At 42.0% G+C, this 26,864-nt stretch overlaps 1 protein-coding gene across 6 annotated transcripts in view; it reads left to right on the plus strand.

Annotated features, from left to right (window-relative positions):
- The window catches only part of gpc5c (glypican 5c), a 126,155-nt gene extending 101,803 nt beyond the window's left edge, over positions 1 to 24,352 (plus strand). For 2 of the 6 annotated variants that reach the window (XM_034702813.1, XM_034702814.1), the window contains 2 exons: positions 775 to 916; positions 22,127 to 24,352. In XM_034702813.1, the coding sequence (XP_034558704.1) occupies positions 775 to 916; positions 22,127 to 22,314 (330 nt within the window). In that variant the 3' untranslated portion in view covers positions 22,315 to 24,352. Of the gene's footprint in view, positions 1 to 503; positions 566 to 774; positions 917 to 5,813; positions 5,823 to 6,587; positions 6,884 to 7,529; positions 7,820 to 22,126 lie in introns of those variants that run through there. The other 4 variants (XM_034702816.1, XM_034702815.1, XM_034702817.1 and 1 more) reach the window with 4 other exon arrangements.
- The last annotated feature ends 2,512 nt before the right edge of the window (positions 24,353 to 26,864 follow it).

Consider the following 26,864-nt stretch of genomic DNA (forward strand, 5'->3'; position numbering starts at 1 on the left):
AGGGTTTGAATATCAGGGTGAGAGAATGGACACAGGACTCAAGGAACAAGATTATTTTTCATTGACACACTTTAAAAGACTTGTTGCATTGAAAGCTTTTGAATGTGTCTTACATAAGCACTGAAATATAATAAGTGCTTCACAAAAAGACCACAGAGGAAAGTATGAGCTGTTATATGATACTATAAGGAGAGTTCAAGACTAAAATGAATAAGGGTAAGAATCGGGCTAGCTTTACTTTTGAAATTTAGGGGTTGTGTACACTGATGCAGTTTATTGAGCTTGCAGTTTCTACTTTTAATCAAACCAAATGCAGTTTAGCATTGTAGGCACTCCCCCTCCTCAGCATAAAAACGCCCTCAGCTGCCCCTGTTTTTATCGCTACACTCTCGGGTGAAAGTTGTTCAACTTTCGGAACACCACCACTCTCATCAGTGTCACCTCTTGATCAATGACCAATCAAAATCAGGATGGAGTGTGACTTCTGATATTGTCTTTGTCAGCAAAAATGGCGGAAGTCCATACAGAGGAGAAACTAACCACACTTTCAAGGCACAATTTCCAGGTCTGGAGTGGCTACTCATGTTATGGCTCGATTTAAATTTATTGTCTTAGGTTTATTGGTAAAATTCCACTGACTTAAGGGAAAGTGAAGTGTTGTGGGTCACCTTTCATAAACACATTATCATTAACACTGGTGAGGTTTGGGTGACCTAGTTATCATTATTCATAATCTTGTTTGTAAGAAACTATAATCTTGTGTTTGTTGCTTAGGAGACCGAGGAAAAGTTTCCCAAACTGGGCCAGATGGAGACATGGGATGAGCTGGGCAGTGGGGAGACGGAGGAGGGCAGCACCACAGACTGTGATGATGAAGATGGATGTCAAGCCTCGGGAGACGGTCATGGCCAGACCTGTAAGTAATAAAAAAACATAATCTACATCTACTCACACATTTTTCCCCAGAAAAAAAAGTTTAAATCTCATCACTTACATATATATATAATAACTCCATATTTTTTCACCCACCCACATGATTTCTGTTTAAATCTTTTTGATCATTCTAAAATGTAACCTATAGACTGCCTCTGTGCAACCTCTAAGTTTGTAACCTCATTACCCATGCACTGATCTGAGTGGGTGGGGATGCTCTGATAATGAGTCGCTGTGCTGATTGGCTGCCTGGAAGATGTCTGAAGGGGGAGGTGGGAGACCATTGCAGAGAACAATGCAGTATAGAGAAACTTGTTGAAAACTATGCCTGCCAATCAATCATCATCTTCCTTGATCGTGAGGCTCTGTGAGCTGATTGTGAATGCAGGAGGAATAGAGACAGTAGGAGACTTTGCAGACTCATATGATTTTATATTTGACACATTTTTGTGAAGTTATTGTTTGTGCTGTCCTGACATCATACTTCAACCAGTGGCAGAGCCACACAGTTTTGACTTGGGGCACTGACTGTTGAAGTGGTGGCCGGGCATGGAAAACATTAGGGGCTTACCCCAAACCTAGGAGGGTTACTTCAATGATCACGTCTACTTTAACTTATTTTTATAAGATAATTTAAGAAATGTTCCATTTTTGTAGATTTCTATTGTTAACATTAAAAATGTAACTCAACAGAGTGTCAACATTTAAATCTGCTGAACTGAACTCTTTAAGGACTCAAAATGAAGATGATTGTCCAAAGTCAAAGCATCAACAAAAATAATATTCAAATGCAAAGAAACTACTGTCTCTGCAGCTTGCTGAAACGCAATAGCTGATTTGAATATAAGTAATGACTCTGACCTGGCAAACAGCCAATCATGTTTAAGAATACCAGGGTGGCCATAGGGGTGGCCAATCAGTTTTCAGAGGCCACCCCCTGGCTCTACTACTCACTTCAACAGAGACTAAAATAGGCTAACACCAGAGTTAGTCAGTTGTTGAACTTTTGGGACATAAAATGACACCTTTATTGTTTTAAATCAGGAGTTCATATTCATTTTTACTATCACCAGAATATCGGGCTGCACCTGAAATAGTACATCTAAAATTGAATTACATGCCACAAGAATAAATGGGAGCCAACAATTATTTTCAGTGAATAAACAAGAGTTATTTTTGTCAGACAGTTCCTCCTCCTGAAATGCAGTAATGAAGGGATAGTGATTGTTGTTTTAGTTTTTTATTATCTGCCTGAAAGAATAAGATCGCGAATACAAGCGGCCGCAATGAGCTTTCTTCGCAGGGTGGCTGGGCTCAGCCTTAGAGATAGGGTCAGGAGCTCAGACATCCGGGAGAGGCTCAAAGTAGAGCCGCTACTCCTCCGGATCGAGAGGAGCCAGATGAGGTGGTTCGGGCATCTGGTCAGGATGCCTACCGGGCGTCTCCCTGGGGAGGTGTTTCGGGCATGTCCGATTGGGAGGAGGCCACGGGGAAGGCCCAGGACACGCTGGCGAGACTATGTCTCTCAGCTTGCCTGGGAGCGCCTCGGTATCCTCCCAGAAGAGCTGGTGGAAGTGGCCGGGGAGAGGAGTGTCTGGGCTTCCCTGCTGAGGCTGCTGCCCCCGCGACCCGGGAAGCGGAAGAAGATGGATGGATGGATTATCTGCCTGTTCCTTCATTCTGCATATTGAGCTTTGTTGATTTTATTCTTGCTCTGGTGTTAACTTCATATTTTCTAATATATAGTATAGTTTGGTGAGTTGTAAAATAGGATGATCCATTACCCTGTTGATGTGATGTGTTGCAGACACAGTTACAACTGCATATCTCTGAGTGTTGCCTTGAAATTTGACTGTTATTCCTACTATCTTGCCTTACCTGTGCAACTTTATTTGGTCAGCCCTTGTTCTTAAAGCAGTTTGGGATGTGGTGGTTAGCACAAACAAATTAGCGACATTTTGTTCTCGTTGCTGAGACAGAATAGTCTTACCTTGGACGCAGAATGATCGTGGAGTGGTTTTTGTGCCTATGCAAATCACTCCTGTAATTACATCACCACAGGAGCAAATTCAAATCACCTCATAGAGGCTCTGTTTTCTGAGTAGGTGGGCTACACAAACAATGCAGAGGCTTTTTCACCTCCACATTCTCAGGCTTGCTAGGGCTGAATGACTAAAGCATGTATGTATATGCAAAGAAAAATGTGTTTCTCATTATGTGGGACCTTTAAAAAACAATTTTTCACAAGCTGCCATCAGCACCTACGGTATCTCCTTGAGGCTACAACAAAGGTGGAAGCACAGGAGATTCCTCAGATCCTGAGACAAACAAGCCAGTTTACTCCAGTGGGCTCACACACACACCAGCACAGAAGACAGTGAGGAGGTGTTAGGGCTTGTGTTGGCTTTGATGAGAATCATTTGATCTCCTGCAGAAGCATCTTGTTAATCATCCCTAATTATCATGTTGCTTTTTTCAGCCTATACAGTTAAACAAAGCAGTCTGGTGTGAGGCAGCGTTTTACACAGCCGAGGGGGAGTAGAGTGGAGCAAATAAGGACCCATAAATGAACACACTAATAGCATGGGTCAGGTTTGTCATAAAATTTAAGGTGTAAAGTTTAAGAAGATAATGTAATGAAGACATTGAGGAAACACAATAGATTAAGGCCAAATGAAGAATAATTCTTTGCTGGAGTAAGCAGAGATTCTGGATTTCCCAAGTCTTCTGCATAATTGCTGATTTAGCACTTTATGAGGCAAGCATCATGTTTGCTTGGACTGTTTCAGGCAAACACACATGCACCTATATTAGCATACATTAAAGGGTGCCAGATTACATATCACCCCTCCTGAGTTTCCCTATATGGCCTGTCACTTCACTACTAATAGTGATAATAATAAATGTTATTTAAAGGCACCTTTCAAAGCGCTCAAGGACACCTTACAGGGCAGAATTTTAAAAAAAAGAACAATATGAAAATGAGTCAAGACAGGATAGAGTGTAAATAATAAACAACATTAAAAGGATACAATACAGTGCAGGGAAGAAGTGTAATCAACGTGAATACACCAGTTTAAAAAGATATCAAAGTAAAAGCTGAAAATATCCCCAAAATCCACTTTTCATATACTGACACCTTTTTATCTTTTCTTTTTTTTTTCTTCTTTTCTTTTTTTTTTTTCTCTTTCCTCTTGTCATCATATATATTTCTGGTTTGTGTCATGTTTGTCACAAACTGTCAAATATTAATGCAATTTATTCTTGCAGCAAAAGAAAAGAAAGAAAACCTTTTTCTTCTGTGCTTGTGACTGTGTGCATGCAACCATCACCATCCCTCTGAGAACTCTGGCCTATCTTTTATTGACAGCTAATATCATGTTCTGTAAAAGAGGGCGTGCACACCTAGGTGGGCCAAAAAAAAATAAGAGAAAGTAAAAGAAAGATTACATAAGGATATACAAAGGGACAGGGAAAGAGAAGGAGAGAGAGACCTAACACACTAAGATGGAGAGGGACCATCTCACCATGACGCCAAAAAAAAACACCGTGCGGTGATACTAATGATTAAGCAACCCTTAGTGTCCACAATCATTACTGAAGCTTGGGTCACAGAGGGTTGCCACCGTGCTGTGTTCTATTTGTGTAACAAGACCACCACTGGTGCAGATGATACCACTTGGGTCAGATCAGCCAAGCGGTTCAGCCCAGCACCCGGGGCGCGAGAGCAGTCAGGGCGAAGGACCCAACCCGCTGCAGGAGACCCAGGCCAGGGGACAAGCCAAGGACCCAGACCTGAAGCAAACAGGTACCGCCGGAGCACCCAGGGCGACCCCCAGGTCACCCAGCAGGAGGAAAGGGGGGCGAGGGGGGAGAGATCCCGCAGCCCCCCCAAGGAACACCTCCACAACACCGCCCCCACAGCCCCCCCAAGACAGAGCCAAAGGAGCCACCAGGGCCGAGGGGGCCCAGCACCAGGAGCAGACAGCCAGGCAGGACCAGGACCAGAGCCTGCCAACCGGCTTCCGTGCTGATTCTCCCTGCAGTTTCTCATTAAAGGGGCCAAGCTGAGCAGCATCATTGTGACTCCAACAGTTACTAGTGATTTAAAACTCATACAACCCCACTTAAAAAAACTGAAGTATCCCTTTAATCTCTCCTGGTTAAGTTTGGAAGTGGGAAGTAAGTTACCAAGCAGGAGTGTTTTTTTACTGATTTTTTTCTTTTTCCATGACTCTTTGTACCCATGGCTGATACTAGAGCAGGATTAGCATAAAGGATGGGCATTTTCTGTTTTATAGACTAGAGAAACTCTACAACCAGGGCTTTGCTATGTAAAAGAGCAAAATGGCTTTGAACAGGATTGAATGTTTATGCCAGTTTGTAAATGCCTCACTGATCTTTAAGGGTCAAAAGAGTCAAACCGTGTGCACATTTACGTTATTCTGGCCTCCTTTTTTTTTATGTAGCCGCAAATCAATTAATTTTCTCATCACTCAGCATCCTACAAACGTTGTCTCGATCAAAGAAAAGTAGTGTTAAAAAGAAGATTTTATTCAATTATTTTGCTTCCACTACAAATGCATGCATTGGCAAGAGCCACATCTTTCTGACAGTTATGGTGCCCATGGGAAATTCAGTCTCCATCCTGTAAAAATCACTACTGATTTCATCCAAAGGGGTCACCAGAATCAACAGATATAAAAGTTGCTCATTGTGCCTTTGAATAATCTCAAACTTTTATGACACAGTGAAGCAAAGAACATTAACAGGTTTATCCTGGTGTCCTTGTGTTAATCATTCATTTATCCTCTTGTTTGCTAAGTATGTGTCATATTTACTGTCTTTATCCTCCTCCCTCTTCTTTTCTAATTATGCAGGTAAGGGAGGTGAGTAGGAGGCAGAGTCATTTAAAGCTTCTCAGCTCTGTGTCTCTCTGCATCACAATGTTGGGATGCTGTATTTCCTTCATAATGGCCACTTTACTCATCAGTGCTTTCTCCTTCTGTGACATAATTTTCTTTGTTGGTAATCATATCCTAGTTACCTTATTTAACACATGATGTGATTGATGCAGTTTTACTGAAGTACTCACAGCTGTATCAATTGAAAGTCAAATAAAAGTAGCAAAAGTCCACACTAAAAGGTTAAAATGTGTAGAACTAGGACTGACACTGCATCATGTGGTTTTAGCTTCTGCAATAAATGAACCCAGCGTGGCTTATTGTGCTTGTAGCACTCCTCAAAACTAATGATCCAGGTTCAGGGAGTAGTAGAAAGAAAGCTATTCATACCACAGAACAGCAAATACACCAATCAATAGCCATTGAAACCGCAGTTACGCACACCTCCAGACAGGTCCTTTCTGCCTTGCTCCTTGTTTGAAATGTGTATAAAACATGCTTGCCTTTCTTAGGGCTCTGACAGCAGCAGCAGTATGGCCACAGTAGGGGATAATCAATCAAAACACTGCCTGAGATTTACAGAACAAAACCCATTAGTCTGAGCTCAGAGTAAAAAATCCATATCCTGGTGAGCCCTGTTGCCTGTACAAGTGTCCCTTTGCTTTCAGAAGAATATTTGTTATCCAGTAACAAAATCATGCTGCCTTAATAGGTGCTTTTCCTTTTTGTATCTCTAAATACCCACTGAAGCATTGGCCTCATCATGAGAAGACTCTTGACTATAAGACAGCCATTTGTTTCTCTGAAGACTGATGACAGGAGCTGGGCAATACTCATCCTTTCATGCACGGACAGTCCTTTTTTGGCTCATCATTCATGAAGACAAGCCAAGCCTGGCTTTGAACTCGGTTGTGGGAATGTATTGGCAATTTCCAAAGCTTTGAGGTGACTAACTGCTATTGTAATACACAATTTTGGAATCCATTTTTCTGCTTTGTGCAGTTCTCACACATCTCACCAGGCTCTTGGAAGTGAAGCTTGGTTTTCTGACATTTTAAAGACTTTTCGAGCAATTAAGAGCTCTTTCTCTGTCACATTTCTTGACCCCTTGGTGTTTTTTTATGACATCTGCCTCACTCATGGCTAAGTGATGTTAGATATTAGCATCTCAATGCAGTACTACTCATTATACATTTGCGTATGACCTCACAAATAGTATTGAGTGTAATGCTGATTATTTCAGACACTGGCAAGTGTTAAAAGAATACCTTGGTTGTGTACCATAGTAGGTATTAGCTGTCATGCATTATAGGGGTGTTCAGCATCTTTTATCATCCACCTGTTTTCCAGGCATCATTTAATGAACAGCAATAACATGCAGGAAACTGACTCACAGTCTCTGACATCATAAGAGTGCTGTAAGTCTTATACTGAGGAGGAAAGAAGCAGCTTACAGCCTTCTGTAGACCGGAAGTATGTCTAAAGGCTAAGATCCAGACCTACATGGATAGCTGAATGAAAACTGAGCCAAAAATCTGTCAGTGACTAGCTAAATAAAGAATGACTGATATGCAAAAAAATAAATACAGACAAGAGTTGGAGAAGTCCTTTCACATTGTCAGAATAGCTCTCCTCTTTTAAAGACAGCTCATTCTCATTGCATGATGTCACCCCTGTTTTATCTCGCTTCAGATCCTGCTCTTCTTGCCCGGAGACATGCTAGCATTCTTTCTGTGCCAACTAAACAAGGCCTGGTCATGTACAAAGTGCCATGACCACATCCAGCCATGAACAGGAGAATAAATCAGTGATTCTTTAATGAACCATATCATCCAGCTCCCCCTGCAGCTATGAGGGCCTCTTCTGTGGTACACTCTGTGGCGTGACTTTGGCTTATTAACTGTATTATCCGGGTACACTTATGGCTGCTCCTTCCAAAGGAGCTTTTCATTCGTAGCCAGCTCATTAAGGTATTAATCTCTAAAAGACCCGAGTGGCACATTAGACCACTATCTTCCCATTAGGAGAAGAGGGGAGACTCCAAATGTCTGTGCATTAAAAGGTAAAACAGTACTTTATTTGTCTGTCTGCTTCCGTGAGTGCAGCAGCCATGTCTGAGCCTCTACCAGACTAAGCACGGCGTTCTGTTTCCTGACCTTTTGTTCAGATCTGGGGGGAAAAAAAGGAGCAAATCAAGGATAAGACTTGTTATTTTTTGTGATATTGAAAGTGAAGACTGCACAGCAGAAGTTTGCTTTTAGCTTTTATGAAATCTTGAAGGAGTTAAGGATGGAATGTGGGGAGATTTAAAAACACAAACTTTCCCACCTTGCTTCTCCAACTCGTATTGCACTGCAGTAGAGTTGCTTCTGCTTCGTTTCAGCAAAGGTGTGAGGAGTCATAAAAGGAAAGCAGGAGAAAGCAGGTTATCCATCTCAAAGGAGGAGGAGTAAATGCACAGATAAACACTTCCCGTGATTGAGCTGGAGGGATGTGCAGCAAAAAAAAGTGTAAATGGTACACCCATGAAAGTACAATTCTCTTTCAGTAACAAACACCATCTGTCTAGAACACTGGTGAGCTCATCAAGAAAGTGAAGGCACCCCTGGTAGATGCATTTTAGTGCCTTAACATGTCTATTAGTATGAAGCCACTGGCAATGATTGTTTTGCTTTGCCATCCTGTCAGAGAACATAATTACCTCAATTTGACAAAACTGAAAGATTTAGGAGGATAAGTGTGCTTCTTTTCCTCTTGAACAGAAGGACAGATGAAAATCTCTCCTTGCATACCATCCTGCAGACGGGAACAGCTGGCTGTTTGTGTGTGTGGTTTGTGTGTTTGGTATGTCTAAGTATGATCCTGACCCCAATGAAACTGAAGTCTGAAACTATTTTAAATCACAGCTGCTATTTTTTTTAAACATTTTCTTCTGAAAAAAAAGATACAATTTGCAAATTGTATTCCCCATTTGAGCACACACACTTACACACACACTCAAGGTGGGTCTGTTTGGACTGAGGGCTCCAATCAGCAGATTTTGAATATAAGACTGAAGGGCACCAGAGCAGAGACTGCACCTCTCATCTATCAATGTCCAGTGCAATATGCACTCTAAATTATGCCATCCACAGCTGTGAAAAACATCTCTGTTGAGATCTCATTTTCACCACTTCAATTTTCAAACTACTGCATTGCGGTGTGTAGATAATGACCTTAAACCTGGCCTTGATGCAGACACTCAGCTTTGACGTATCTGCATCATGAGGTTATTGGGTTGCCGGTGTGTTTGCACCCCAATGTCAAAAGCATGAAGAGAACTTCACTCCAAAGCTTTTAAGGCCGTAAAGGTGTGCAGCAGCTGTCTGTCCTGGCAGGAACAGCACATTCCAGAAATGAATGGTTTCTCGGGCAGGATATGGCCAACCTACACCAGCGTTAGCAGGATTACACTGGATTGGCCCCAAGCTCTCCGCAGCCTGCTGTTACCCTGGACCCTGCCCTCACCTGCTCTTCATGTTGAAAAACTTACAAGATGGAGAAAAGATTGCGATTGAGGTTGAAGCGCTGCAAGTTGGGATCTGAGGGAGGACAGAAGGTCAGTTAGAGTTTAAAGGGAAAGTAAGGGGATTGAGACAGCTAAGACAATGGAGAGGTCATACCAGAGAGCTGTACATATGATGTAATGCTACAGTATAAGAGGTAACAGAGGTCTGGAGTAACAGCTAACATGAGAATTAAATTGACTGAAGACTGTTGCAACACACAGACGTATGATTCGATCTACCGTGACAGAGGTGGGTTAGAAGGGTGGATAGGGGATTTGGTTCTTGCATGCTCTGCCAGGCCGGGTCGAACCAATCCTAACCCCCTTGATCTTCCCATCCCAGGTCCTGGACTGAGCCGAGGCCCCTTGGGACTGGCGTGCTTTGGGCCGGCTGGTCAGCAGATGTAGCGGCTCTGTCCCGGTGCGGATATTACCAGGAGGACTGCCATTTCCCGTAGCCTTTCATCTGGAGCTCAAGGGGTTGGGAGAGAGCTCCGCGGGGCAGAGTAGGGTTTGAGAGGAAGGAACAAGAGGATCAGAGATAGCTTTGGCTGGGCAGAGCCGTGGTCTGGTTTGCGGGTTGGATGTGGGAAGAAGTGAGTCACGTTTTCTCTCAGATATGCAGAGTCAGGTACTTGTTTGATCATTGCATCATTCTCTCGATAGTTGTCTCGCAAAATCTGTGAACGCTTCTGAGACTTCTCAGTATCATTCTCTGAGGAAAGAAAGGAACAAATACAGGGATATTGGCTCACTTTAATTGTAGATTATCAAGGGCTACAGCCCATTTTTATCATAATAACTTGACAATGCATTTCTTTTATCATACGCTTCACCTTCTTTTAATCAATATCTCCAGTTTTCTGTTTCCCCATTCATTCCCTTTTTTTTTTTACCATCTCCCACCTTTCTCTTTCATGGTCCTCTTTTCTTCCTCGATTGGCACATTCTGCCCTGTGGTTTTTATGGCACTTTTAGAGCACATTAGATTGAAGGGCTCCCTAGGTGTGCGGTCATCAGAGGAGAATGGTTCTCATTAGCCGGCATCATCATTTCCTTTCTAAGCAGTATCAGCGAGGCCTTTATGATCGAGCCTCCCCAGCACACCTTTGGGAACCTTGTTGGGAAATACCAAGAATCACAGGTGTGGCAACAGGTTATAAACTCAAGGAAGTGATGAGGGGTTTAGTGCCTCGGAAGTACACGTGAAAACGATACCCGCAATCAGGGATTTTGTATGGTTGCTATGCAGTTTATAGCGGAGGAACAAGGAATGCTCGTGACTCAATGCTGTGATGCCATGGCCACATAAAAGTCTTTACTACAGTACCACAGAAGGAGCTGTTATTCACTAATCTAACAAGAAATCCTTACAACATGTGCAGGTTTCTAAGCAGTAAATGTCCTTTTAAACATGGTTAAAGATGGTTTCCAGACTCATAAAGGGCTCTTTATTGAAAGCAGAAAACTCAATGGATTTGACTTGAATTTCTTTGTGTGCAAAACACTCCTGAAGCTCAGTCAAGTTTGGGTTAGAATTTTGAGGTTATCATTGGGACCACGTTGAAATTGAACTTAATGAATTTGTGGAAATGCTTTGTTGCTGCCTGCACACACTAACAATAATGAACCTGGTTTATTTGCGCTTCTTTACTAATGCCCATACTCAGGCTTCTCTGCTGGGGGTTAAGATGTGGATTGGATAGAAGGAGAGGGGAGGAGATGCTTGAGTGACCCGCTTGACTTACTTGACTCGCCCCGAGCCCGGCCCTGGCTACCAACACAGAAACTGGCATTCCTGCTGTAACACAGCACTGAGCAAATAAAGGCAGACATTCCACTGATATTGAAAAATACAGTAGAAGGATAAGCAGGGATGAGTCTGATCCTCTTTGTCTCAGCTCAGCCTGGTATGCAGGGGGAAAACACAGACGAGGTGAGGTGAGAATGGAAGGACTTGGGGTTGGATTTTCTCTTTTGAGAGATGTACTTCTGTCTCCAACTTAAAAGATGCAAACTTCTGTTTTAAGGCAAAACCAGGATCAGATTATCTGCTTCAGATAGCAGAGGTGCATTAGCAATGCTTGAGAGGTCAGATAATGGAAGCTGGTAGCAATGAACCAATTTTTGTATTGACTATCTGCAGTGCAAGGCTTTATATATGTGTATGCATCAAAGAAATTGCATGCAAGACTTGGCTTCATTAAAGGCCTATTCTATTGACCAGCAGTGAGAGCGACAAAGCCCTTCTCCCTTATCCATAATTGATGTGGCAATTAGAGCTGAACCTGTAACAGACTGTCAGGCCCAAGGGCTAGGAGGGGGGCTGACCTCTTACTGCTTCAGCAGATTACAGATCAGATAGGAAAGGGGCCACTGACAGCGTACTTAGTGCACCATTCAAAGTAATTTAATTCTAAAACTGCAGTCAGTTATACAACCAAGAGTTTACATCAAAGTATTTGACTCACCCCCACAAAATCAAACATTTATAACATCACAGCGCAACTTTTTTTTCTAACCCACACAGATTTCTGAAAAAACACTTTGAAGTTGAAAAGGCAAGCATCACTTAGATCAGTTTAATTCAGAGGAGACCGGTCACATGGAGCAACACATGGCTCCAAATATACTCACAGCAGCTCGCTGAAGTGTGGTTTGCTGCTGCAGGTAGAACCCAAATGACAGTGTACACACACTGAAGCCTCTTTTTCATGCTACAGTTTCTCCTGTGCGTCTAGAGAAAGCACTGAAGGGTTGAACTTCTCAGCTGATTCTCGATAGTCTAGGCAGGACTTGGCATGAAATTATAGAGAAGCAGTGTCAGAACACCTGAAAGCACATAGCTTTAGATTTGCGCTCAGGGAGGGAAGGAAGTTGTGTCAGCAGACACACACTGTGACAGAGTGCTACCTGATGTGCACTTCCTCTCGGCCATAATGGATCGCAATGAAAGCATGCACATGCATGTTTTGAAAGAAGAAAAAAAAGAATGTGAACGTGACTCTATTTCCACATCCTTCATGCTTGTCTGTCTACAAGGACACCTTGACACCTGCCAGTGCAATGAAGCATCTGGTGTTTGAGTGTGTGCAGGTGTTATGTGAAGTGCGTGTGACTGAACACTGGGGCTTGCTTCTGTGTGTGAGATCGATGAGTTGTACTGAGCCTTAACTTCTCCTTTGCAAAGAGGCTGTTTTCTCCTCGGGACTCCCCTCCATCTTGAGGATTTGTCACATTGACTGGTGGGGTCACTGTCCTCCCAGGGCCCCTTCTGCCTATTTGTTTCAGTGTGTATGTGTTTGTGTGAGTGTGTAAAGGGGAGTAAATCTTAAATCTTGCCAAGGGGCTTAATAGCCAAGAATCGCACTGGGTAGATTCCTTTCCACTGATCCCTGCTCTGGAGTTGCCATGCTGCTGTGCCTGTTGCTATGGCTAGCTGTAGGCTAACATGTGTACCCCACTGGTGCCCCTGTATTTTTGCCCCTTTAGCCCATTTAGTGGCCTGCCAGAGACACTGTACCAGTCTTGGATTCCCGTGGAGGTTGCCTGTGAACCAAAAAGACAGTTCCCAAAGAAATGTGTGTGTTTGTGGACAAAGTCAGTGTGTTTCTTAGAATACGGAATAGGGAGATCAGTTTGACTGAGAGAGCAGAGAGGAGCCCCTGCCTGACATGGCACCACATAAAGAGTGAGTCCTGGACAAAAACAGCAGAGAGATAGATGGCTACTAATGAACTGTGTGAATGCATCCTCTCCCTTCTACACTCCCTTTAACCTTACCCCTCTTTGTAAGAAAGTGTGTGTGAAAAGAGATAAGAAAACATTGTGTGGGTGCTTGGGAAGGTTAATGTCTCTGTGTAAAACAGTGAAAGAAAGGCCTAAAAAGCCCGGTGACCCAGGCTTTTTTGCATTCTCTGTCAGGACAACCATGATCCATAGTCTGCGAGAGCATCATCGGTCTGTATTTGATGTCCAAATGTCTGGAAAGGGGGCAGACTGATGGCCCTGTGAGCATGCTGCTGCACATGCAAACAAGTTGTCTGTTTTTTGAGAATGATAATGTTGCAACAACAGTTGTAGCCTAAAGCGCTTGAAAGCGTGCACTTTAAATTGCACTACAAGCAGTACAGTTGAAAGTCTGAACTGTATAATGTGGAGTTTGAAGTGCAACTAGAAGTATGCTCTTAAAAGTATGCACTTTTAAAGTGTGCAGTTTGACAGGCACTTGAAACTTTGCAGTTTCAATTTTGCACTTAATAGGGTGTGCTAGGCAGGCAGTTGGTTTGATTCCCCCACGGAGTCCAGACAGTGTTGTTGAAGTTGGTGGCTGACAATTTCTACCTTGTGAAGCTGATAGAGCTGCTGAGGCTGGGCAGGGATGGGAAGTTGGATGGGGCACATAAGGACACGAATGGTTGGAACTTTAGAAAAGACAGAAAATACCATATTTTAGAAAGACAGCAGCAACGTGACAGACTCTCAATGAGGGTGTGGCACAGTGCTTTTGGGTAGATGTGACCAGCACAAGAGAACAGCTAATATCGTATTTGACAGCAGGAAATTATGAGAGAGCATGCATGTGAGGAGCAAATGCAGAAAGCTACAAAAAATAAACACAGGCCTAGCATGCAAAATAAAGTCTTCCTGACTGAACTTTCATATCCGTCTGTGTGCCAAAGGTCACCTCTCTTTATGAAACATTGATGTGAGGCAGGTCAAGTAGCCTAGGCAGGATCCAGCTTCATGGCCGGGATTTGCAACCTCCACCCGCACTCCCACCATCCCTGCATCCGTCTTACCATCAACTGCATGGCAGGAAGAAGACCTTCAAGGTCAAGACAGGGAGAGGAAGATGGTGAGAATAAGACAGGGGGGAGAGGCAAGTTTCTGACCTCCATCACACTCACCCCATGTGCCATAAATCAAACCAGCACCCTCTGACTGTTGTTGTAATTGTACACCGCAGGGGGAGGAGTGAAAACTGCCACAGGTGCTTTGGAGCCCTCAGTAAACAGGTCAAATTCTTCTATGTTAACCTCTGTTTAGTGTTACATTACACTTTGATTAGACTGAATAACAAAATCAGCATAATTAAAAATGAGTAGAACACATGCTGTATTTGTTTGTGTTGGCTTCAAGTCAATGTTGAGTCTGGAAAAGCTGCCTCGTCATCCTGATAACATATTGTGTGACAACTTGCTAAGCCCTAGTATACAGTGGCATCATTCTTCACTGGATTATAACTCTGCAGGTAGAATTCAACCAGGCTTACACAACATGCCAAACACACACACACACACAGTCATGTACGACACAAATGGACTGTAGTGTAACAAACTCTTTGCCCTGTTGCACCAGCTCTGGCTCTTTCTCTCTCTCTTTCTTTCTCTCCCTCTTTGTCTCTTTGGGCTCACATGTGCGGTGTGTGTTCGTGCCATCTGTGTTCTTGTCTACAGTATGTGTTGATGCTTGCAGGAAATGAGAAAGTGAATCTTATCAGGTAAAAACAAAAGGAGGTTTGTTTCAGAACAGTTCACCCTTCAGATTACTGTATTTAATCTAACATGGCAGCCCAGAGAACCAAAGAAAAGATAGCCACCGCGCTCATTCTTCCTCCCACTCACCTTCTAACCCTTAGTCCTCCTTTCCTCTCTCCCGTCCCTATTTCCTCTTGGCCAGAGTCTTCGGTCCTCCTCTTCTTCAGTTTTATTTCCAGACTTGTTAGAAGCAGCTGTTGTTGCTCCTTGGCCAGTGGAAAATGAAGGCTTCTCCAAACACACAAAACTGTCCATCTGGAGAGGCATTAGTGGCAAAGGACATCATGAACCAGTTCTCACACAGTTAGCCAACACACAGGTCAACACAGTGGCAGCCTGGCAGGAGACAGAACATCCCTGTCAAACAAGCTGCAGGCTGAGGTTAAGCTTTGTTTCTTACCTGAAATGTGTGGAAGTGACAATGTATGTCTGATGTCCAAAGTGACAAGATCTTCCATCCTGTCCATGATCCTGTCCTCTGCAGTTTTAGAGAAAATGAAAGCCTATTTGACACCAGTTGGAGCTAGACACATAGATTTATACTCACTTTGCTGTCTCATAGCCCTCTAGGTGCTCTACTGTAGTTCCCTCTGCTTCCTTTACCCTAGATTAGATCTTTTTCGTCACTGTTTGCTGCTAGGCAAAAAGTTTGTCCTAGTCAAATCACATTCATCTTACACAAGTGGAGAACATGTCACTGAATGTAGCTGTTGGTGGCTAGTCACTGTGCTATTGCATTGCCTTAAACATGCCCTGGGTGATTGATTCCAGCTGCATTGAAACGACTGATGTAATTATAAAAAACAAGCTAACTGTTTCCTCCATTAACCTTGTACATCATCTTTTCCTCCCTCCCTCCCTCCCTCTGTTTTTTCTGTCTTGCTTGTTCTCCTTTTTTTCACCCACCATATTTGTGGGATTTACACATGAGCCAGCTTATAAAGTACGGCTTATCTGCTAACATTGTCTCATTATGACAACAACATTACTTTATCCTCCTGCCCTCCTGGTTTTTCATGTCTTTGTACCGAAGGTTGTTGCTTACTTTTTAGGGATTTAACTGTTTTCTTTTTTGCATTTTTTTCCTGCCTCTACTGTTTCTCTCTGTCCCATGACTAGTTACATTTCTGTCATTATGTAAGTTGGTAGTGTTAATACCAGAGGTGGGAGAAAGTCATTGTTTTGCAAATCTCAAGTAGGTCTCAAGTCTTTAATCCGAAGTCTCGAGTCAAGTCTCAAGTAAAGATGTGCAAGTCCAAGTCAAGTCTCAAATAAAGACAAGACAAGTCCAAAGTCATAGGCTTGACATTTTTGAGTCCTTACAAGTCATAAGCACTGCTTACCAAATAAAATTCCATTTTAACAATGTAACAGTCTATCAAATTTGACAAATACAAGAATTGATTTTGAATTATTTTATTTTTTTAATAAAATAAAACCAGTGTGACAAGACTTAGTCACAGAAAAAGAGAAAAATGGTCTTCATTCCGTGTTTACATTGATTCTTATTGACATTTTGTTGAAAGAGGTAGAAAATTCAAATAAGACCAGTGCTAGTGACAGAACTTAACCTCAAAGAAAAAGAGTGCTGCCATAGCATTCTGGATATAATCAGTGCGAAGCGTTGCAGCAACAAATGAACTTCTGGAGACGTTGTACATTCATTTCAACTCATCTAATGCTCAAAATCTCAAGTATTTTCAAGTCATCAGACCATAGACTGTATAAAATTTGGACGTAGTGTCCGTGATGTCACCCATCTCTGAGCACTGTTTGGAAGCCAATTGACAGCGGCAGCCATATTGGAAATGCAGAACTCAACCAGGCATAGGCTGTTTCCGAAATCGCCTACTATACTAGCAGTACATACTGATATGTCCAAAATTCAGTATGTAGTAAGTAGTATGTGAACAAGAGCAAAATCTGCAGTAAGCCAAAACTCCCCGGATGTCTACTGATTCGGGAAAATATCTCAGTGCGCATCTGACCAGTCTGCCTCGCGTACTGTTTCCCATAATGCACAGCGCTCGTTCTGCTTTTTCTTTTTCCTCATTTTTTGACGGGAGGAAATCCGTTTTTGGGTGCTGTGAAAGTTATCAAATTACATATAAACCACTTCCTAACTTTTTAAATCATAAATAGATGCTAAATAAGCTTTTTATTTATCGGCTTCGCCGTTGTTTACTTCCGCTTTCCGAAACCGGAAATCCAGCGAAGTCTGGCTCAGCATGCTGCATGACAGATCGGACAGAACAGTCATACTACATACTGAATTCAAACGCAGTATGTAGTAGGCAATACCTACTGCCTACTACATTAGTAAGTAGTATGTAGCAGGCCGTTTCGGAAACAGCCAAAGTGTTATGTAAAGGGGCGGAGTTTGAGCCTCCGAGCCAACAGCTATGTGTTCCAGTCCGGGAGTCAAGTCAGTCATGTCCTTATTTGGGCAAAAACTCTTAATCCTAATATCTTCTGAACCGTCACGTTAGAAAAAAATTCACCCCCCGTACAGTGTGTGCCGATAGAGAAGTTAGCTATCTAGAGCTAAGCAGTTTTTTGAACCAGGCTGTAAACATGTTTATTAATGCTGCAAAGATCGTCTTTTTCCCATTCATGTCTATGTGGTTTCCGGTGTTTCTGCAGCCAGCCTCAATGATATTGTCAAGTCGAGTCCAAAGTCATAAAAATTGTGACTTGAGTTCAAGTCGCATAACTCGAGTCCACACCTCTGGTTAATACATAGCACTTTCAAGCAACATGATAACTATATGGTCTACTTTTGACAGACAGGTACTATGTCTTGGACAGCAAAGCTTAAAGACAGTTAGAATAAGAAAAACATAAAAGCTGATATTTGTTTGTAGCGTGCCATCTTTTTGTGAGGCTTTGTTTTCTGTGTTTTCATGTTTGTTTCTTGAACCGTAAAGAGATTTGAGTGAATTCCCACATGTCAAACTTATTTGTGGAATAGCTGTCAGCCTGAATACATTTCTAAAACAACTCCATAATGTGTAAAAGTTATCTCTCTTAGATAAATATGACACAATGTATTATATTCTACCATAAAAAGATAACTATGTTGTAAAAAGTAACTGCACCTGTCAGTGATAAAGCTGTATTTTTGAACACTTTATTGTTCTTATTTCGCAACAGCCGTACATCTGTTTTCAAGCCTCGTAACAGCTGATAATGTTGCCAAAAATGCCATCTTAAAGGATTGCTTGTGTCTATTTATAAAACATATTGTCTATGCAGAAGATATTTCAAAATGATCTACCACCGAACTACCACACAACGCTCCACTCATCAAATGTTTGTCACTTATTTGGATCTAGGGAAAAACAGCAGCACATAAGAACAGCTCAGTCATGTTTTTCCCCAGCCATGCCCTGAAAGTCATTGTTGTTGAAAGGAGACTATTTTGGAGTCTGCTGTGGGTGACCTGGGTCTTTCCAGTGTCTTATGCTGGTCTTGTGATCTCAGAATACTTCTTAAAAACATTTGTAATGCCATATGGGCTTTGAGTAATTTTAGAATTTTTATCCAGCTGTGTTGAATACTTGATTCTGATTGGTCAAAACCTCACAACGGTGATAAATCCTCACCAACAAAAGTGACACTAAAGGCTGATTTATACTTCTGCGTCGCCCCTACGCAGCAGGGGCTGACGCGGACATGAGCCCCACATACTTGTGCGTCGATGTGTCCGTGTCGCGCAGCAATTTTCCTCCGAAACGCTTGAGGGCAGTGCGGTCTCTCTGATAGCCGGCCGCCTGCTTCCGGTCCCGCTATGATCTCTGCTTACTTTTCCACAGAGATTCAGAGCGTGTTATGTTAATCTACAGCTGATACATGTTGCTGTTTATCATACAGACATGATTACATGAAGAATAGAGAGGAGGAGATGAAATACACGGCCAATGTGTGGCCGATGTCCGGGATCCCTGAAGTGCTGTGAATGTGGGAAAGACAAAGCCGTCGAGCGGACCAATCACAGAGCTTGCGGTCCGCGTCGGCTCTACGGGGAGTTACATTTTGGAGGAGGTGCACGTCAGCTACGTACGTAGGCCACGGCGTAGGTACGGGAGCTACGCGGACCCCCGGCGTAGGGTACGCCGTTGATTCAACGCAGAAGTATAAATCAGCCTTAAGAAGGACAACCAGATCACAAATGTCATATCAAATAAATCCATTGAACTGAGTCTGGCATATTCCAAATCTCCCTGTTGACACTGTGGCATAAATGTTAGCTTCTGTTTGCATTCTAAATCAGCCAACATTGTTATTAGTATTATTATTATTATAACCTTTATTTAACCAGTAAATGCTCATTGAAATTAAAAATCTCTTTTCCAAGAGAGTCCTGGCCAAAATAGGCAGCAGCACAGTTACACAGTTACACTATTACAATAGACATAAATACAAATAGCAGATGCATACAACAGCTACACAACAGGTACCTCCCGGAAAACAGCATGTCACATTTAAACAAAACATCTACAGACAGATGCTTCAGCCTCCAAGTCGTTTAAGGACTACTTTAAAGCATTCAAAGATATCATATCGGATAGTTTTAGATCCTTTTGTAAGGTATTCCAGGTCGAGGGAGCAGCAAACCTGAAGGCCTTTTTCCCAAGTTCAGTCCTGACCCTCGGAACAGATAATATTAAAAGATCCTGAGATCAAAGATTATGACTTCCTGAGTTCTTTTGTGCAATATATGCGAGGAGGTAAGAGGAAAGTAGTCCTAGGATGCATTTATAAATAACAAGATGCCAATGTTTTGTAGCAGAATGTCGGGAAATAATGACAGTTAATGGGCACAGATAGGGGAGCCGCCTGAGGAGCTGCAGCCCAACCATCTCTGCTGGGGAAAAGTGATGCAAGAATGCAGTGATTGCATCTCTAATTGACCCATTACTACAAAGTAACCTAAACCATAAGAGGTGGTAAGAAGAGCAACAATTGTGTTCAACTTGTCTAGAGTTACCTTCAATGGAAATGTGAAGGTTAATATATTTTAGAACAAATAAGCAAGCATTAATTAATTATTTTCAGTCAACAAACTTATCTTTAAATCAATATTGTGTGCAAACTTGTTCAAGTCTTTAGTTGGTAGCCAGATAATAGGTGGAAATATGTTTAGTAAATGGGTGGTCCCTCATACAACTCCCCTCAAAATACCCAAACTATCCCTTTAATTTGTTGTCTTTCAGCTTTTTAACTTTATTTATAGCATCAAATTTCATTTTACTCCCCAGATCAATGAGCAATACTGTGTATTCCAATATGTCTACCTTGTATATACAAAAGACACACTTTAACCAGTTGGCAGTACTGTAGGGTAAGCCATAATTTGTTGTTCTGGCACAGACCTGCTGCAATAATTAGCCAGTTTGTCTGCCTGTAGTGCAGAAATGTTAGCGTTGTGTTGGCCCATTCAGACACTGTTTTCTGACATCTCCCTGATGAGATGCAGCCCATTTCCATTGAAACAATAACAGCAATCTGATTTGGGATAAATGATGTCTTTGTCTATTGTCTGCTGGAACAACAAAAACCATTGGCACTGGAAACACTTCGCTGTCTCTCTTGAGCCCGGCCTAACCCCTCTCACACATGCACACACATGCACACATACAAACCCAAGTGCTTAGTAGGGATGGGTGGATATGAGTAAGTTCTACAAAACAGTTTATTATTAGTTTAATACATTTAGCCATGCCAAGAGTGAAAGAAAAAGTAATTGTTAAGATGACAGTTTAAATGGAGGGATAATTTATGTCTGCATGAAAGTGGTTTGGTCATGCATACAGAGCTCTTGCGTGTAGTACTTTTTTTTTTTTAACCCTTTCCATAGGTGTAATACCCAGTGACTTATCACACTCATTTCAAGTCACACACATTAAGAAGTTGTTGTATCCAATTAGATCACTCCTACCAAGATCAGTCTAACAAACACAAGGATCATTTTCAGCACAGCAGGTTTTTTGACAGCGAAAGCTTCAGATGACATTTTGACTCTGGGCTTTGGTGCTGACAGTTCTTTGCTAACTAAGCTTCCCTCTATCCTTCCCCTGTCTCTTTTTGTTTGCTTTTGTACATTTGTAATCAGCTTTTCTCAAGTTCAGCTTGTGTCTCTCCCTAGAGGCTCTTATACAAGGCTTTCAGAGCCTCAAACTTCTTCACAAGGAGTGTAAACTAAATCTACACCTGTATGTTAGGTTTGCAATTTGTTGCAGGTACACTAGAATTGAATTGCATGTGGTGCACTTTGCTGCGTTTAGGATGGTTATCTGTTTGTTTTTATTGATGCAAGTAGCTGGGATAGGTTGGGTTCAGTTGGGATCCATAAATAAAAGAAGAGAGACAAATGGGAAATGAGCAGAAAGAATTAATTTCCTTTGAATTTTAGCTACACCATGACAACTCACAGGGGAGTGAGTTTATGAGAGGAGGGAGATGATGAGGGCGCAGTTATCAAGATTTAAGGAGACTGGGAGAAACAGCAAGAGTTAGGTTCTTGTAAAGGAAAGCATTTCACTAATGGCAGCACAGAGCGTTTTTTTATGTGTGTGTTTATATGAATGCATGTAGGCAGTGTTAAATGCCTCTCTTCCCTCGTCACCCCTTATTTATCTCCAACTGGCTGTGAGGGCTGTCCGTCATTTGCCGCCAGAGACTAGACCCAGTGGTGGGAGTTTCTTCTTTTGTTTTACTGTGTCCCATATGTTAGAAATCCCCAGTATGAAACTCAGAAAATGATTTCAAGGTGTGTCGGTAGCTGAACAGTAGAACATTGGGACTGTAAAGGCATTTTTGACATACTTTAAAGCACTCCTCCAAATAAATTATGGTTCCCTTCAACCTAAACAGCCACACAGCTGTGCTTCTTCTTGTACACATATGAACTCACTTTAACTGTAACAGACATAATCATACATCATTTTTATGCTGATTGTTTTTGAAAACCTTTGGAATTAGGTGATGGGAATCCTGATTGGATGATGATGAGCCTCTTATATACAATTCTACAAGCCCAAAGGACTCAGAAAATTAAAGTAGATTATCATGATTACTGTGATGAGCCAAACCATTTATCAATGCCTGTTTTTCTCTCTCTCTCTCTCTCTCTCTCTCTCTCTCTCTCTCTCTCTCTCTCTCTCTCTCTCTCTCTCTCTCTCTCTCTCTCTCTCCCACAGCTCACACAGAAGTCTCCAGTGTTGGAAAGCCTATTGGAAGACATCCTGGAGGTCACAGCCAACACGAGAACCCGTCTAAGCCCCCCTCAGTGAGGGTGATAGGTGGCTCGCTGTCTGTCACCTGGGCACGACCCTGGAGTCTCGCACTGCTCCTTGCAGCACTTTGCGTGCAGTGGACCCTGTTCTGAAACCAGCTGCCTCTAGGAACCACCCACCCAAAATAGCCCCTTTAGGAGCCACATACATAAACACAGACACTGATATCATACACAAATCATTTATAGTATTCCTGCTCCTGTCCTCATTGTACACGGGTGGATTGTGGAGATGGCAAAAAATAAAGGATAAAAAAACAGAATGTGGGAGAGAAGAGGACAACGCTGTGGGAGACTGTAGATGGGGGCTCTTGCAGGAACTCTTTGTCCTGCAGCATCACCAGTGTAGGTGTTTGCACAAGCTAATCCCATGCACGCTCATCTACAAAGATAAGGCCCGCTGCATCTTTTAGGCTATATGGGGGCTAGACGTTTGCGCGAAGTGAACAGGACTGCTGCATTTTGATTTCACTTAAAAATGCCTGCACTTATACAGACATGTTTTACACAAACAGTATACAGTGGTCTCTTTTTTCTGCTGCTGGTTTTTACTTAAACTTTCAGGCTGAGAGCTTCAGCACAGCTAATGCAACATTTGCCAGCCAGCCAGAAGAATTCAGCTCATTTGAAAACTTAACTCATTTTCTTTTGGAGGATTACGGTATGCATGATAGATTGATAGATCAAGCCCAGGTGCCTGGCCCAGAACAGCAGATTTGATACACTCTAATGACTGTGTACCTTGGCAGGGATTAGAATGTAATGAGTTCACAGGTAGAGCACAGGCACACTTGCACGGCTGAACACATTGTGCAGACAACCTAGGTGTGTATAGTATGTAACTGTATATAGGTGGAAAGATTTGATGGAGTGTGTGAGGTTCTGAATCAACAATAAGCTCTTAACTGATTGAGCAGAATGAGTTTTTCTTTTTTTTTTCCCCCCCTGAGCTATGAATGGACTGTTCTCGTCTACTCGAGTTTTCATACAGAACAATGCAAAAAAAACAAAAAACCTTTAGTGGTTATATTTCTTGAATACATAAAGCTGGAATGCACATCATCCAATTAAAGCCTATGACATAAACATACATTTTGGACATTTAGACAAATCTGTAAATTCTTTATTTTACTAATGTTTATTGTGCATCCAGTTTTGTGTGTTTGCTCGTTGAATTGCACATTAATGCATGGATTACCAACCAAGTTACCAGGATTGTTTTGGTGGGATGAGGCCCTTCTAAGATGCATCAGAAACTCATGTATCGCTATTTGCAATTCCACCTCAAAATGTATTTTGGAACATGGAAACAAGAGGAGGGTTGGGCAGCTTTATTCAACACATGCAGATTCAAATTAACTCAAGAAAGAACTGTAGGTTTTTTACGACATTGTGTGCCTCTATTGTCTTATCAAGTACAGTAGTAGCCATTGTGTGAGTCCCCCATATATTTAGCTAAATAAGCTCTCAAGGGTCTGCACCCACTCTTAAGCAGACCATTCCAGTGGAATAAAAGCAGATCCATCTGTTTGCCTTATTCCTAATGGCTTTTATACCAACTTCTGTCTTTCCTTATGTCGATGTACAGTAAAGTACCTGTGTGAATGGAAATGAAAGCATGGTAAATGCAAATACAGTATTACACCTGATCATGCTACACAAATACAGTATGTAAGCTAAATTGGTCTTTACTCTTAAATGGGTCTATGAGCAGTGAAATACCTCTTCCATTAACTCACCTTTGTTTTAGACAATTCCTCCTCTGCTGACTGAACATTGACCCCACTTTAAAGTGGAAGAAGGATTACCTGCTTAACTGCCTGCAAATAAATACAATAATACATATTTTCAACAGTAAAAACAAATCATAGAAATGACTACAGTTATGTAAGGTTATGGACAGTTTAAAGGTCAAATCCTGTGTTCTGTAACCATATTTGTGTTTTCTCCATGGATGTTTTGTTCCTGACTGTTCATTGCACCCATAGATCACTTACAGCCCTTTGCCCTTGCATGTGTATAAATGTACATATTTTAAGTCACTTGTCATTTGGTTTGTGTCTCATTTCCTCTCTTCTGTATCAGTATGGTACAGTGTAGCTGGGCTCTATTAAAGGTGCTCTGCTTTTTTGCCTGTCTCAATAGCCTTTCCTTAAACAATATCAAAACAGACATTTAATAACAGCAAATTCAACACAGGATGTTCCACAATGATGGTGTATTAAAATAAATGCACATAAAGTTGTCTGGATTCAATACCTGCATCAAAAAGCCTTTGATACAGGCTATAATGCTGAATGTAAATCAGGTATTTATGCACAAGTGCTTCAGTTTCAGGTTATAAATAGTGTTTCCATGGTTTTGGCAGACAGGAGATGAGAAGAGGCTGCTAGCTAAACTCATCTTGTTTTTTTGTTTTTACAAAGTATTCTGCGTGCACCAGTGTCATATTCTTTCAGGGCATTCATTTGCAAATTCAAGCATTGGGACTAAAAATTGTCAGTGGAACATCTCTTCCAAAACCCACTTATAGCCACACATAGGCATTCTTATTTTCAAGTTTAATTTAATGGGACTGTGCAGACTTTGTTTGACATCCTCCACGTCCTGCATCTTTAATATTTGTTGTAACAGCACATCAAGTTAAGTGACACTAAGTTATTTAAAGCAAAACTCTGCCCAAAGTGAAATTGAAAAAAAAAAAATACCGTATTATTTATACCTAGTGACACTTTTGGAGCCTATTAAAGGAATAACCTGACACTTTGAGACACATTAGCTTAAGTGATGTTCCTTGCTAGCCTCTCTGAAACTTAGTAATCTATCTTTTAATGTACAAAGTGACTCAGCAATAATTAGTCACTGTATGTGAATTAAAAACAAGCGGCAACCTCCGGTCTCAAACTATGAAGCCCATGTGGAAGTGTTATAAAAACTGCAGTTCATTGAGAATGCGCTTGAGGCTGGCTGCAGAAACACCGGAAACCACATACACACCAATTCAAAAAAGATGATCTTTGCAGCATTAATAAACATATTTACAGCCTGGTTCAAAAAACGGATTGGCTCTACGTAGCTAATTTCTCTATCAGCACACACTGTAAGGGGGTGAATTTTTAACTAATGCGAAAGTTCAGAAGATATTAAGATTACAAGTTTTTGCCCAAATAAGGACATGACTGACTTGACTCCCAGTCAGGAACACATAGCTGTTGGCTAAGAGGCTCAAACTCCCCCCCTTTATGTCACACTGCCTGGTTGAGTTCCACATTTCCAATATGGCTGACGCCGGCTTCAAAACAGCGCTCAGGAACAGATGGGTGACGTCACAGATACTACGTCCATATTTTATACAGTCTATGAATCAAAACTGAGAAAAAGTATTTGCTATTAAAAGTCGTCCGAAACAAATGGCAATGCTAGCTTCTTCTTGCCTTGGTATGCAATGCTAAACTCTTAGCCTCATGGCTCAAGTTGCATGGTTAGCGCATAGGCTTGAGATGATTTTCACCTTCTTGTATCATTAATAAGAAAGTGAAAAGGCCTTTCCCAGAAAAATATTGAACTATTCTTTCCAACTAAGCAAATGTAGAACAGTAACTATGGTGACTTCACACTGACTTGCTTCCTATCCCTTTAAAAAGCATATGTACTCAGACACTGCTACTGATCTGTGTCATCTTAGTCTGACCTTCTCTGTTTGCATCCAGGAAGCCTCTTGCTAAACATATCAGTCTGTGTTTGCACCATGAATAGAGGCAGGGGTTAGAGTGGCAGACATGTAAAGGTTTGACGTTGGAAAGAGCTACGGCAGGCAGACACTCAGTGGTGACGACAGCGGTGTCGACAGTGTAACTTTGCTCGCTCAGCTGATGTGTGGCTGACCTGCTGGCTGGAAACTCTACCTATTCATGGGCTATAATTGCTCTGAATTAGTCTCTCTCTCCTGCCAGCTGCAGTGTTAGCCTAGCTACTGTAGGACAGATATAAACGGCAAGCTAGCATTAAGGGTGCTAATATGGGTAAAGACTGACATATGGAGACACAAATAGAGTGAAGTACTGTTAAACCAGATGCATTTAATGTCATCACATTATTTAAGGTATAATTTGAGCATCACCAGATACAGCGCAATAGGTTATAGAGACAAAACAACAGAGCTAAAGCTGGTCTTTTTATAAATGGTCTTCAGGAAGGCAATGTCTCTTTTTCTACTGCAGGGATTTTGAAAGTATTTAATGGTGATGTATCAGGCGACAGTGGCCCTCCAAGTCTCACCACACCTCTCGCTGTTTTAGCCATCAGCCTGCGAGCACACAGCTAGCAGCACTTTCCTGGCTAAGGCATACAGTGTTCACAAGCTCTCTCTTTGTCCTTCTATTTCACATACACACACACTTAAATAAACACAAAAATCACTGCAAACACACACTGATAATCTCACTCACACACCCTGTCCCTCAGACGTACACTTCCAATTGCACGCAGACCGTATTTGATCCTGGGAGTCTATTTCATGCTTGTTGCTGTGAAACTGAGTGACTGGCTGGCTGCAGACGTGTGCAGAGAGAGTGCCCAGTCCGAGGATATATATCGTGCCTCATCTTCTTTGCCTGAGCTGTAATTGGACTGCATTGTCCCTG

The sequence above is a fragment of the Notolabrus celidotus genome, chromosome 15 (genome assembly GCF_009762535.1).
Source record: "Notolabrus celidotus isolate fNotCel1 chromosome 15, fNotCel1.pri, whole genome shotgun sequence".
NCBI classification, from domain to species: Eukaryota; Metazoa; Chordata; class Actinopteri; order Labriformes; family Labridae; genus Notolabrus; species Notolabrus celidotus.